This window comes from Bos taurus, chromosome 29, assembly GCF_002263795.3.
Source record: "Bos taurus isolate L1 Dominette 01449 registration number 42190680 breed Hereford chromosome 29, ARS-UCD2.0, whole genome shotgun sequence".
Taxonomy (NCBI): domain Eukaryota; kingdom Metazoa; phylum Chordata; class Mammalia; order Artiodactyla; family Bovidae; genus Bos; species Bos taurus.
In genome coordinates this window covers 23991846-24006742 of record NC_037356.1, presented here as the reverse complement: position 1 = coordinate 24006742, position 14897 = coordinate 23991846, and the positions used below count along the sequence as shown (strand labels likewise).

Sequence of the window (14897 nt, the reverse complement as noted above, 5' to 3'; positions counted from 1 at the left end):
ATTTAGATAAATTAAAATTGAGCATAGTTACTGTCAGATTTATCTTCACTAAAAGGAATTTATGAAGACTATAGTTAGAGGAAAAATAACTATCCCTGAGGGAATGTCTTAGATTCAAGAAAAGACTCTTGGGCAAAGAAATGTAAAACATGTGGTTAAAAAAGTATGCCTCAGGAAACATGTTCAAGAATGTTTCTTGCAGCTGTGCTAGTAATTCAAAACCTGCAAATAACTCAGTCAATACTAAGTATAATGGATAAATTGTGGACTATTTATACTATGAAATATTATATACCACTGATGAATGATAGCCACAGGCATTAATATGAATGAACAGGAAAAAAAAAACATATGCCATAGAGGATATGGTACAGTATGATTTCACAGGTGAAGTCCAAAATGGCCAAAACGAAATAATCTATTATTTAGAAATACATACCTACGTATGGTAAAGCATACAGAAATATATAAGGGAGTGATTAATGGAATTGTTAGGGTAGTTGTCTCTGATGGCTGAGAAGGGGATTCTTTGGGGATGTTTAATAAATAGGTATTGATAATACTTTTTGTATTAATTTTATTTGATGCTATGCTATGCTAAGTCACTTCAGTCGTGTCCGACTCTGTGTGACCCCATAGACGGTAGCCCACCAGGCTCCCCCATCCCTGGGATTCTCCAGGCAAGAACACTGGAGCGGGTTGCCATTTCCTTCTCCAGTGTATGAAAGTGAAAAGGGAAAGTGAAGTCGCTCAGATGTGTCCGACTCCTAGCGACCCCATGGACTGCAGCCTACCAGGCTCCTCTGCCCATGGGATTTTCCAGGCAAGAGTACTGGAGTGGGGTGCCATTGCCTTCTCCGAATTTTATTTGATATATTCATATATATTCATTTTATATATTTCCTATGTATCATAAATTTTGTAATAAAACCATTTAAAAGACTAGTCACATAAGAAAGTAGTGGAAAGAAAATTCAGAATCAACATGGGTAAAAGCTTTCAAAAAGGAATAACTTCAGCAAGTTTGTGAATTAGGAGAGAAAATTCTCAGGTATGGGATGGTCCACAGTTTTTTATTCCTCTTTATGGATATGCAAATTTACCTTTGCATATTGCCAAGGTGTATTCTCATGTATGCTGACATATAATAACTGTGTCTCATGCTTTATTATTTGGAAGTCTTTTATTCTCCTCTTTCCTGATGTAAAATTTTATTTGTTTCTTCTAGGTCATAACTTTTGTGCTGAAGGACCTAAATGTGGTGAAAACTCAGAGTGCAAAAACTGGAATACCAAAGCTACTTGTGAGTGCAAGAATGGTTACATTTCTGTCCAGGGAGACTCTGCCTACTGTGAAGGTAAGTGAGCTATTTAATAAAATCAACTTGTGAGAAATGTATTCCTGGTAAATATGGTTGAAGATTGAAAGCTTTCCCTTGATTCTGGTCCTGTGGGATCCTAGAAGAAACTGTCAACTGCCTGGCATACTCTCCTCTCCTGACTTATCCGGGCTGCTAGTAGCACGTTATAGCAAGACTTTCGAAGGAAGTTATGAAACAGCAAAACAACAAAAGCAGTAGAGCCATATCAGATCCCATGTTCTACTGTCACTGTATTTAATCATCACCAGCAGAACTCTAAATACCTCATTTTATGTTGTCTTATTTGGGAAGATCACCATCTTCAATTTCAGTTAAATGTGATGCAGTGGATTCTCTTTTGAATGGAATGCTTTGATACTAACTTCTACCCAATTGCCATCATCTTCCTCTGCCAAGGTCATGTGTTGCTATTAATAGTTCCCAAACTCTTGGAAAAGCCCCAGTGATGGATGGACTCATAATTTTGGCACATGGATTGGTATCATATAGTAGGTTGGTGGCCTCAAGCATCCGTGACCCCCTTTTCTCCTTTATAAAGCTGAGCAACTCCTCTATCTTATGTGAACCCCTCTTTCCATGCTCAGTACTCTGGTGGCAAGTATTGCATACTCCTGCTCCTTTAACATACCAGAGGGTCAGGGATTATTTCTGACCTGGACTTACATGCCCTAAAATCTAAGATCTTCCATTTCTCCAGTGCTCGCTGGATCCCTCCTGTTGGTTTAGAGAAATTGTTACAGGCAAATTGATGCTAGGCTGTTTCTCTGTTCTGGTTGGACCCAAGTACTCCTGTTATCTTTACTAACAATATATTGAACCTTGCTGCTGCTAAGTCACTTCAGTCGTGTCTGACTCTGTGCGACCCCATAGACGGCAGCCCATGAGGTTCCCCCGTCCCTGGGGTTCTCCAGGCAAGAACACCGGAGTGGGTTGCCATTTCCTTCTCTAATGCATAAAAGTGAAAGTGAAGTCGCTCAGTCGTGTCCAACTCTTAGGGACCCCATGGACTGCAGCCTACCAGGCTCCTCGGTCCATGGGATTTTCTTAGGGATCTGTTAATCAGGAATGTGGATATCACATCTGGAATAAATGCTGCAATGTCTTGGTCACTATCCTCTACTTCTTTGGTTCTCAAGTAGATCAGGTATTGTCAAGGTGAAGACAATTGATGACAATAATGGTAAATTTCTTTCCATTCTGCTGTTTTATGTTGTTGACTTCTAGCTTAACATTTGGCTTACTAAAGACCTTGTCAGTAGTTAAGGAAATGTGTCTAATTACTGTTAGTGTTCAGAACCTGTTAGGTATCCTCTGTTTTCCATTTCTTATGGAAGATTTTCTTCATACTGTTTTGGTTCTCATTGGCAATACACTATAAGTCTAGTAGCTCCTCCCCCACTTTTTTCTACAGTTCTTTTTCTTTTGCTTATTGAACTTGATTTGGGAGACATGTCACTTGGGAGAATGAAGTTGCCCCTCTAGCTATGCAACTTTTAATCTAGCCTTAATATCATGTTATCAAGACATCAATTTTGAGAAAGAGGATTATTAATTTCAATGTTTCATGTTAACATTTATTTTTATATCGTACCTTGTGTTGTTTTGTATTGTGCCTTACACTATTATGTGTTTTTTTGTCAGAAAAAATGAATGTAGCTTTAAAAATAAAAAAAAAATATGAACATTATTCGCTCCATTCATCATGGAAAAAATCCCACAAACCAGGTAATGGTCTGAAAAAAAATTTAGTTTTTTACCTTCTGCCATATGTGGGATAGACTCAACAATTATAAAAATGATAGAAGGAACCTCAAAATAGTTTGAATCCTGATTCTATCATTGACAGACATTTCGGTTGTCTTTTGGAAGCAGCGCACCCACCATTCCTGACTCCCCTTAGCTGTTGAGACCTGGCAGAAGCTGGGAGGAAATAGCTGGCATAAATACTGTTTGAGACTCTTTGATTTTCTCATTTTTGTTACATAGAATCAGTTTTATGAGGTGCCATGTTATGCCTACCCATTGTGTGTGATGGAGAAGGAAATGGCAACCCATTCCAGTACTCTTGCTTGGAGAATTCCATAGACAGAAAAGTCTGGTGGGCTCCAGTCCACGGGGTCACAAAGAGTTGGACACAACTGAGCGACTATTACTTACTCACTTTGTGTGTGAGGCCTTATGTTATTGATTCTGTTGAGCAATTTTAGGTCTAAGTCCTTGTCTTCGTGAACATGTTTCTCAGCTCATTGTGTGTGCAGGGCATTGGGCCAGTGTATACTATGGGACTACCCTGGGACATGGTGATATTCTCAGTCTTCAGTTCTCTGTAATCATGGGAACATTCCACAAGTTCCAGGATAACACCTAAGAAAAAAATGACTAAGCATTAGAGCCTATATACTGTCTGGAATGGAAATCAGGGGGGGAAAAAAAAACAAACAGGAGTCGGATCCTGGACATTGAATGGGAGGCATAGAGAATCAACTAGAGTGAATATCAATATTTAGAGCAAACACCCTTCTCTCTTTCCATTCTGCCATCTTCAGCATTCCTGGGCTTCGGGCTTATTTTCCTGTGACTGCTTGATGCCTGCTATAGCCCTAGGTGGGATGTCCTTCTGCCAGCATTCCAAGGAAGAGATGGTCAGGGGTTAAAAACCTTCTCTGTGTAAGGTTCTGTCTTTTTATGTTTAAGGAAAGTTCTCTTAGAAAGTCCTTCGTAGCCTCCTTTGGCTCTCCCCATGCAGAAGACTTCTGCTGTCTCATTTTTTAGACCTGGGTTACCTGCTATCCACCCCTAGACCAATGAGATGGTTTTTTCAATGCACAATGGCTTGTGCTGATTGTGTTCCACCCCTGGATTTGGAATAAGAGTATACTTTCCCTGAGACTAAGTGATCTTTGCTCTTTGCCTGAATTAAATATGGTTGTAGCTGTAGGAAGAGGATATGTGTGGCTTTGGGTGGATAGAAAGCCATGGATACCACACTCTGGTATGGTAAAATGCAGTATGGCCATTTACTCAGCTTCTGTCTTCAGAATTATCCTCTGGGATGCTCACCACACAGCCACCTGGGTACCAGGGACTCTCAGAGGCTTAGTTCATTGTTTCACTGTAGCCTAGAGAGAGAGGAGTAGATATGTATGAACTGCTTCAGGCAAGTTACTTTTTACTCAGAGTAAATGGAGTGAAGATGACCCATATTGTACAAACCATGATGAACAAGACTGGCTTGCAAATTAAAACGAAATATTGCACTCATTGTCCAGACTGTCTTGAAGAGCCTATTCAGGCTTTCAGTGGAAAAAGAATCACAAAAGACTTTCAATTTTCTTAACTTCCTTGGGTAGTAGAAGAGAGATAGTGTATTAAGGGATCTTCCTGTTCTGCAGAGATTGCCTTAGAGACTGCCATTGAGGAGATATCAGATCTCCTGGCCAATCAATAGAAGGTAATAAGAATTTTTGTCAGCTATGATACAATTCACAGGAGGTTGTTTCATTTTGCCTTGTCTGGCTCCAACAGGAACATTCCCCATTTTGAAAATTGCTGTAGTCGGTTTTTTGTGTTTTATGAAATCTGGTCTACTGTGACTTTTTTTTTTTAATCTTTGTGATGACAGTGGGTTGGTCTTAAATAGTTTCTGATACATTAGCTTCAGTTAGAGGTATTATCTTGAGGAAAGTACAGTAGTTGGGGTCTATTCCTGATCTTCTTGAATTTGAAGCCTACATAGAGTTTCACACCTTTCCTAGTAAAAAAGTAGTAAAAGGTTAGGTTGAAGAATAAAGAGCGAGTGGTACATATACATCATGAAATCTGCCAGGCATAGAAAGTACTGCTGCTGCTGCTGCTAAGTCGCTTCAGTCGTGTCCGACTCTGTGCGACCCCAGAGACCGCAGCCCACCAGGCTCCCCTGTCCCAATTAGTATTAAATAATACTTCCTACTTACAGAGTGCTCTGAACTTTTTGAACTCCTTTTATGCATATTATACTCTTTGAGCCTTCCAGTAAATCTTTGAGGAAAATGGTAGCGTTCACCAGATGAACTCCATTTTGTACGCATGGACACAAAGACTCAGAGAAATGAAGTAAAGTTAATATTCAACTCACAACTCATATGCCTTGACTTATGCTGCACTCTACCTCCCCATCCCCCACCCTGTTCCAGTGTGGTCTTGTTTAAAATCTTTGCTATCTCCTTGATCTAATGAAATCCGAATGTATGTGAGATCTGTACCATTTCAGAGTAAAAGCTTGAAGAGCTGTTACAGGGTTCCACCTCTTTCTCATCAACTGGCAATGTTCTAGAGCGGCCCCTCCTTTAGCTGTGGTCCCAGCATGAAGATGATATGGAGCTAGTGACAATGGATAGGTGATTGACATGTGGCCTTAGTGAGAAATAACTGTAAATCACTGATATTTTGGAGGACACAATTATCTGTTATCTTTGTGTAACTTAGCCTAAGCCTACTGGTATACCTGTGCCTGAGTTAGTTGACCCAAATCTTGTGGTTTCAGAAGGATACCTCCAACTCAGTGCTCATGACTAAAAGTAGTTTTCTACAGAGTAAGCATTGAGAGCTACTAGAAAAAGTACAAACTGTATATATCATTAGTAGTCTTCCCTGGCTCTACTACCAGGTAATAGATATTTACAGAGCGCAAGTAGCAGATTACTGCTTTTTTTTTTTTTTCTAATTTTATTTTATTTTTAAACTTTACATAATTGTATTAGTTTTGCCAAATATCAAAATGAATCCGCCACAGGTATACATTTTATAGCCAATTCCAATGTGGGAAGTTGGGTTTCCCAATTAAGATGATAATGAGACAGTGCAGGTCAAAAACTCAGTAAATTGTCTGGTTTTTACTGGTGATTTAGTGAATTACAACAATTATTGTCATCAACCTATATCAATGTTTATGAGGATCTTTCTTGGAAGAGTGTGTGCTTGTAGAGGCCAATACTTTGCGAATGTGGGCTTCTCATGTCTACCTCTTTTTGGAGTATTGGAAGGTAGCAGGGGAGAGTGTTATTAGACGAAGGGACCAAGTTATATCAGTCCTGCCAGGAGCATATTGTTAGCATTGAGGTACCCAGCATAGTAATAATGATGAAGTCCTTCCTTCCTTGTAAAAACATGAGTGGAGCTGAGTTGAAGGGTAATATGTCATGGAACAAAATGATTTTATTGGTTTCAATTTAATAATTTCATGTAAAAAAACCCCACAAAACTATAGCAACTGCTTAGCAAATTGATTTATAATGTCTCCTTAGCTTAGCAAGGTGATTTATAATGTCTTTTGCATGACTGAAGGTGATGACAAAGGATCTGACCCCGTAGTGTTAAGAGGCTGGGAAAGTGGCAGGAAGGTCAGAGTTCAAGCAGAAAGAAAATGCAGAACTTGAGGGTAGAATTTTTTTGGATGCAGAGGCTAGTGTGAGTACACTGCCATAGAAATAAGCCCCTGTGAGTCCCTGATGAAGAGAATGTGTGGAAATGGTGAGCATCCTTAAGGTATACTGCTAATTCTCCAAGGATTAATCAGGTAACTCTTATTTTGAAATTTTCTAAAATGCATGAACCTTGTGATCCATGAAGCCCAGTTTACGCTCAGATCTGGGCTTCCGTCTCCTAAAGTCTTGATGTGGACTGCACAGGGATCAAAAGCTTCTTATGGATTATTCATGTTTGTAAAATATTAACTCTAAGCTCCTGCTTGCATTTATTTCCAGGGGTTCAGCATGCTTGAGATAAGAATACTTCAGGGATCCCCTTTTCCCTTCCTATTTAGCCTGTATGACTAATGGAGAGATCCTCTGGTATCCAGATATGTCAACAGCCCCCCACCCCACCTCGTCCTGCTAGCCTTCCCAAGACACAGAGATCCCTATCCACTGCACTGCTTGTGATGACCCATGTGGCACTTTCATCCCAGCAGCAGACAGAGTTGTGCTTTCTTCCTGGGCCTGGCTTTTTTTTTTGCCTCTGCTTCTTTATTGCCAAGGCCACTTTACAAAAGCATCTACTCCTGCTCTCCCACCTGCTTAAACTCTTGCCTCTTCTTAACAACACCCACCCCTCCCATCCCCATAACTTTTGTTTTTTTTATTTAAAAGAACAAAAAACCCAAGTCTAAGCCATGGTTATTGCACTTGTGTTGAACCAAGAGTTTAATTTTTAAGCTTGTTACTGAGGAAGGTGACCTAGTCAAACCAACTAGGGCAATGGTCAGGACTGGAGGTTAAAGTAGAACTTGTTTTTATTTTTTGTTTTCAATATAACATGTTTTAAAAGATCATTTGTAAGATAGTTGGAATTTTTAGTTATTTTTTTCATGATAAAAATGTTCTAAGTGTTAAGTTACTAAGCTAGCACATAGAAGCCATGGTAACTTATCAAGTAGCTGAGCTATTGTACTACAGAACTCTCCTGAATTCCAGGGTCCTGAGAACAGAGGACCATGTACTTTTCTCCCAATCTCAGTTAATGGCACTTCCATCCACCCTGTTGCTGTGGTCACTAGATGGAGAAGTCATTGCCAGTTCTATGTTGCCATCACTCCCAACATCAACTGCATTGGGAAGTCTTGGTAGTTTTATTTACAAAATAAATCACATATTCACCCATGTCTTGCTCCGACTCTAGTCCGAGCCTCCTTTATCTCATGGTTGGTGATTGCAATGGTGTCTACTCTTGCCCCACCCGTAATCCATTCTTCAGGCATCAGTCAGAGTGAGCTCTTAAATATACAAGTCATATGATGCCAATCTGCTCTTTAAAATCATCTGATACTGCATCTTAGAATGACGTCCAGGCTTGGTCCTGCGTAAGGCCCCGTGTGAACTGGATACTGCCCGCCTCTCTGTGTTGGTCTCTTAGCACTCTGTCCTGTGTTCTCTCTTCACCCGCCACGCTTTGACTCATATTCTCCAGTAGGCTTCTGCAATAGTTCTTTCTTCGCCCTGGGATGTCCTTCACCTAGATCTTTGCAAATCCACTTTTGATGGATCATTTAAGTTGTAGTTCAAATGTCACTCTTTAGAAAGGTCTTTCCTAACACCCTCCCTGAATTAGCTCTGTTACTACCCTCAGCTACTCTATACCATTTTCATTTTATTTATTTTCCTTATACCCTTATTATCTATAATTATTTTGCTTTCTTGTGTTTCCCGGTTTAAAGGTTTATGAACTGACTTTTCCCTTTAGAACAAAAGTTGTAGAAAGGCAGGATTTTATCTTATTCACTGTGTCTCCAGCACTAGGATAGTGCTCCGGGTGTGATAGATACACCAAGCTGTTTTCAGAATGAATGAATGAAAGTCTCCTACTGGTTCACACTTTTCTGTGTTTGATGCTGTTTCTTGTCAGATTTGTCTTGTTAGTGTCAGTCAAGGGCTACTGTTTAGAGTACAGAATCTGATTCTGGGGCCTGAGTCTGCTCTTTTTTGCAAATACCCCATTCATATAATGCTCCAGTGCTGTCTGCTCCCTTCATTCCATGGTAACTGCACTGCCATTATTTGTTACAGATTGACTTTCTTCTCTACATGACAAGAGAAATTGGGCCTTCGTGCTAAGTTGCTTCCATCATGTTCAACTGTTATTAGTGAGCTTATGGACTATAGTCCACCAGGCTCCTCTGTCCATGGGATTCTCCAGGCAAGAACACTGGAGTGGGTTGCCATGCCCTCCTCCAGGAGATCTTCCTGACCCAGTGATTGAACCCATGTCATTTAAAAAAATTTTAAAAATTTGTTTTTGCCAACTGCTTATAGAAAGAAACATCTTCTGGGATTCAACAAAATAGAAGCTTTTGTTTCCATTCATACAGGCTTTGAAATGGATGCTCCTTGTTGGCAGGTGGTTTTTCTTAAAACTGATTCAAAGCAAAAGCTGAGAGAATTCTGCACCACCAAACCAGTTCTCCAACAAATACTAAAGGATATTCTCTAGACAGGAAACACAAAAATGGTGTATAAATTCGAACCCCAAACAATAAAGTAAATGGCAACGGGATCATACTTATCAGTAATTACCTTAAACGTAAATGGGTTGAATGCCCCAACCAAAAGACAAAGACTGGCTGAATGGATACAAAAACAAGACCCCTACATATGTTGTCTACAGGAGACCCACCTCAAAACAGGGGACACATACAGACTGAAAGTGAAGGGCTGGAAAAAGATTTTCCATGCAAATAGGGACCAAAAGAAAGCAGGAGTAGCAATACTCATATCAGATAAAATAGACTTTAAAACAAAGGCTGTGAAAAGAGACAAAGAAGGTCACTACATAATGATCAAAGGATCAATCCAAGAAGAAGATATAACAATTATAAATATATATGCACCCAACACGGGAGCACCGCAGTATGTAAGACAAATGCTAACAAATATGAAAGGAGAAATTAACAATAACACAATAATAGTGGGAGACTTTAATACCCCACTCACACCTATGGATAGATCAACTAAACAGAAAATTAACAAGGAAACACAAACTTTAAACGATACAATAGACCAGTTAGACCTAATTGATATCTATAGGACATTTCATCCCAAAACAATGAATTTCACCTTTTTCTCAAGCGCACATGGAACCTTCTCCAGGATAGATCACATCCTGGGCCATAAAGCTAGCCTTGGTAAATTCAAAAAAATAGAAATCATTCCAAGCATCTTTTCTGACCACAATGCAGTAAGATTAGATCTCAATTACAGGAGAAAAACTATTAAAAATTCCAACATATGGAGGCTGAACAACACGCTGCTGAATAACCAAAAAATCACAGAAGAAATCAAAAAAGAAATCAAAATTTGCATAGAAATGAATGAAAATGAAAACACAACAACCCAAAACCTGTGGGACACAGTAAAAGCAGTCCTAAGTGGAAAGTTCATAGCAATACAGGCACACCTCAAGAAACGAGAAAAAAGTCAAATAAATAACCTAACTCTACACCTAAAGCAACTAGAAAAGGAAGAAATGAAGAACCCCAGGGTTAGTAGAAGGAAAGAAATCTTAAAAATTAGAGCAGAAATAAATGCAAAAGAAACAAAAGAGACCATAGCAAAAATCAACAAAGCCAAAAGCTGGTTCTTTGAAAGGATAAATAAAATTGACAAACCATTAGCCAGACTCATCAAGAAACAAAGGGAGAAAAATCAAATCAATAAAATTAGAAACGAAAATGGAGAGATCACAACAGACAACACAGAAATACAAAGGATCATAAGAGACTATTATCAACAATTATATGCCAATAAAATGGACAACGAGGAAGAAATGGACAAATTCTTAGAAAAGTACAACTTTCCAAAACTCGACCAGGAAGAAATAGAAAACCTTAACAGACCCATCACAAGCACGGAAATTGAAACTGTAATCAAAAATCTTCCAGCACACAAAAGCCCAGGTCCAGATGGCTTCACAGCTGAATTCTACCAAAAATTTAGAGAAGAGCTAACAGCTATCCTGCTCAAACTCTTCCAGAAAATTGCAGAGGAAGGTAAACTTCCAAACTCATTCTATGAGGCCACCATCACCCTAATACCAAAACCTGACAAAGATCCCACAAAAAAAGAAAACTACAGGCCAATATCACTGATGAACATAGATGCAAAAATCCTAAACAAAATTCTAGCAATCAGAATCCAACAACACATTAAAAAGATCATACACCATGACCAAGTGGGCTTTATCCCAGGGATGCAAGGATTCTTCAATATCCGCAAATCAATCAATGTAATACACCACATTAACAAATTGAAAAATAAAAACCATATGATTATCTCAATAGATGCAGAGAAAGCCTTTGACAAAATTCAACACCCATTTATGATAAAAACTCTCCAGAAAGCAGGAATAGAAGGAACATACCTCAACATAATAAAAGCTATATATGACAAACCCACAGCAAACATTATCCTCAATGGTGAAAAATTGAAAGCATTTCCTCTAAAGTCAGGAACAAGACAAGGGTGCCCACTTTCACCATTACTATTCAACATAGTTTTGGGGAAAAAAAAAACTGATTCAAGAACCCAGGCTCCTTCCCTCTTTGGCTCAGCTACATGCAGTGTGGCTTCCAAGGTTGCCATGATCGCGGAGAGGAAATGGAAGGTGATGACTGGGAGATTTTTATGGCCAGTGCGGGTTTCATTGTACTTGTCTCAGACTTACTCACCGGCCTTACCTAACTGCAGGAGAGGCTGGTAAACGTTGTCCAGCTGTGTTCCTGGGAAGAAAAAGAATCTGTTTTGGTCAATAGTTTCCCAGTTCTGCCACAGTTACTAAGTGGTAAAAGCAAACAAACAAAAAAACTCCCCTATTAACTTTATGCCTCTTTTTGTTTATTTCCTAAATCTCCCTGAATGGGCCTCTGGCTTTTTGATTGTATGAAAACTTGCTCACTTGGAAACTAGATAGGATTTAACCATCTCGCTTCTGCTTTCTTTTTGCATTATCTCCAGACTTCCCTGGCTTCCTCTGTATCACCTCACCTGCAGTTGCTCCATCCCCCGTGTATGTCATGTCCCAATGTCACCCACCTCCTCTTTCTTCTGAACAAAATTCACAGCTTCTCACGTGCTGCAGTTCTGAGGTTTACGCTAGGAGGAAAACCATTCATGGAACAAGCTTACACACATTTGTAAATGATTGATATCTGTATCATGTTCCCAGAGGTAAATGCATTCTTAAAAGAGGATGCGTGTTGATTAAGAAAATTCCCAAACTGTTAAATTTCATGTAGTATATTAAAAAAAAAAAAATCTCCTGTGTGTTAGAGAGAGCTCTTGGCATAACTAAGTGGGTTGTCTGTGCCTGGGAGTTTACCCTGGTAGTTAGCTACCTTCAAATATCCCTGCTATTTAGCATTTTCCCTGACCCCATTTTATTTTTGTCTTGACCACTCTTAGGGCTGTGATAGAGTGAAAGAATATGAACTAAGAATAAGGCGATCTTGAATGATCCCGGTTCTACCACTTGCCAGCTGGGTAATCTTGGAGAATCACCCAGTTCTTTTGTGTCTGACTCTCTCATGGTCCAAATAAGACTTTTAAACATATCTTAAATAGTACTGGCCACTGTTGCAGGTTAAATAAGGTGTGGAATGTGACAATATTTTGTAAACACTAGAGTAATGTCAGGGCAAGATTTTCAAGATGGGCCTTTCCAGTGAGCTCAGAGATTTTTAAGGAGAGAGATGATTGGTAAACCATGGGCAGCTATGGGGCTTCAGCATACAATAAGCACCTTTCTACATGTGTTATGACATACTTGCTATATCAAAGGCTACTAGAATCACGAAAACAATAATAATAGCACAATACTAAAGAATTCAAATGCCAATGCAGGAGAAGCAAGAGGCATGGGTTTGATCCTTGCTTGGATCAAGAAGATCCCCTGGGGGAGGAAATGGCAACCAACTCCAGTGTTCTTGCGTGAAGAATTCCATGGATAGAGGAGCCTAGTGGGCTGCAGTCCATAGGGTCGCAGAGAGTCGGACCCGACTGAGCACAAGCAAGAGGAATTTAGCTTTGTACTGTAACCTACTGATGATGTTATAATTATATAATTATTTGTCATTATAGTAACAAAAAATATTTTCATCTTTGGCAGTACTTTAGTGAAAGTGAAGTTGCTCAGTCATGTCCGACTCTTTGCGACCCCATGGACTGCAGCCTACCAAGCTCTTCCGTCCATGGGATTCTCCAGGCAAGAATACTGGAGTGGGTTGCTTTAGTGAAAGTGAAGTTGCTCAGTCGTGTTGGACTCTTTGCGACCCCATGGACTGCAGCCTACCAAGCTCCTCCGTCCATGGGATTCTCCAGGCAAGAATACTGGAGTGGGTTGCCATTTCCTTCTCCAGAGGATCTTCCCGACCCAGGGATCAAACCCAGGTCTCCCACATTGCAGGCAGATGCTTTAACCTCTGAGCCATCAGGGAAGCCCCCAGATTGGAACTTGATCTTTAGGTATTTAGGGTTGAGATATACTCACACACAGGCTTCCCAGGTGATGTTAGTGGTAAAGAACCCACCTGCCAAAGCAAGAGACTCAAGAGACCTGGGTTCTATGTGTGGGCCAGGAAGATCCCCTGGAGGAGGGCATGGCAACACACTCCAGTATTCTTGTCTGGGAAGTCCCTTGGACAGAGGAGCCTGGCAGGCTACAGTGCATAGGGTCACAAAGAGTCGGACACGACTTAGTGTCTAAATAACAACAATAATACTCTCTCTCTTTCACACACACACACACCCACCCACACACAATGTATATCTAATTGTAATGGTTAATTTTAAGCGTCAGTTTGGTTGTGCTAAGAGAACATTGAATAACTGATAAAACATTATTTCTGAGTGTGTCTATGGGAGTCTTTCTGGAAGAAAGTAACATTTGATTCTCCTACTAATATGGGCAAGAGTCATCTCATTTGTTGAGATCCTGGATGCAACAAAAGAGCAAAAGAAGGATAAATTCCTTCTTTCCTTTCTTGAGCTAGCACATCCATCATTTTTCCGCCCTGAGACAATAGAGCTCCTGGTTTTAGGCCTTCAGATTCCAGGAATTATAACAGCAGTCTTCCGGTATGCATGTCTTTGGACTTGGACTGAATTATGCCACCTGCTTTCCTGGACCTCTGGCTTATAAATGGCAGATTGTAGGACTTCTAAGCCTCCATAACATAACATATTATGTATGTGTCATTCCCTAGCTGAGGCATTGAGCCAATATCCATAGTAAATCTCCTCTGTATAAATCTGTATGAAAATGGAAATACGGCTGGTGGTTGGATGGTGAAAAGTATCGCAGGCATGCTAAAGAGTTTGAATTGTATCCTGTAAGCCAATGTACATTTGTGTAGGATGCAGGCGTAACAGCAGGTGAAAAATTGGATCCACTGGGATGTGGAAAAAAAATTAGGACTTTATTTTTATCTCATCCTTTAAATTTCTATTTTTGTGTTTCATAATGTTGGCTTCCCTGAATGAATGCCATAATGAATGGCTTCCCTGGTGGTTCAGAGATAAAGAGTCCAACTGCAATGCAGGTTTGATCCCTGGGTTGGTAAGATCCCCTGGAGGAGAAAATGGCAACCTACTCCAGTACTCTTGCCAGCACAATCCCGTGGACAGAGGAGTCTGGCAGGCTACAGTCCATGGGGTCAGAAAGAGTCAGACATGACTGAGTGATTAAGCACAATGTGCATCATGTATTAGTATAATAGAACATGTATATATTTTATTACATGACTGTTTTCGTATAGAAGGTAATGCCCTCTAATTATTATGAATGAGGTTGCATGGTCAAAAACAGATCACTGCTGTAGGCCACAGCAGTGTAGAGAATTTAGTGGAGGATCCGAGGTGGGGAGGACATTATCAAATTGGTAATGTTAGCAAAAGTCAGTCTCATGGCCACATGGAAGCAGCGTTGGCTGGGGAGATGCTAAGGGGCAGAGAGCTAAGTTAGGCAACACTGCTTCCATAGTTGATACCTTTGT

General features: G+C 40.0%; 1 protein-coding gene across 2 annotated transcripts in view; it reads left to right on the top strand.

Moving 5' to 3' along the window:
• Nucleotides 1-14897, top strand: part of NELL1 (neural EGFL like 1) — a 1045899-nt gene that overhangs the window by 294948 nt on the left and 736054 nt on the right. For both annotated transcript variants that reach the window (XM_024987478.2, XM_024987479.2), the window contains exon 12: nucleotides 1229-1357. In XM_024987478.2, the coding sequence (XP_024843246.1) occupies nucleotides 1229-1357 (129 nt within the window). The remainder of the gene's footprint in view (nucleotides 1-1228; nucleotides 1358-14897) is intronic.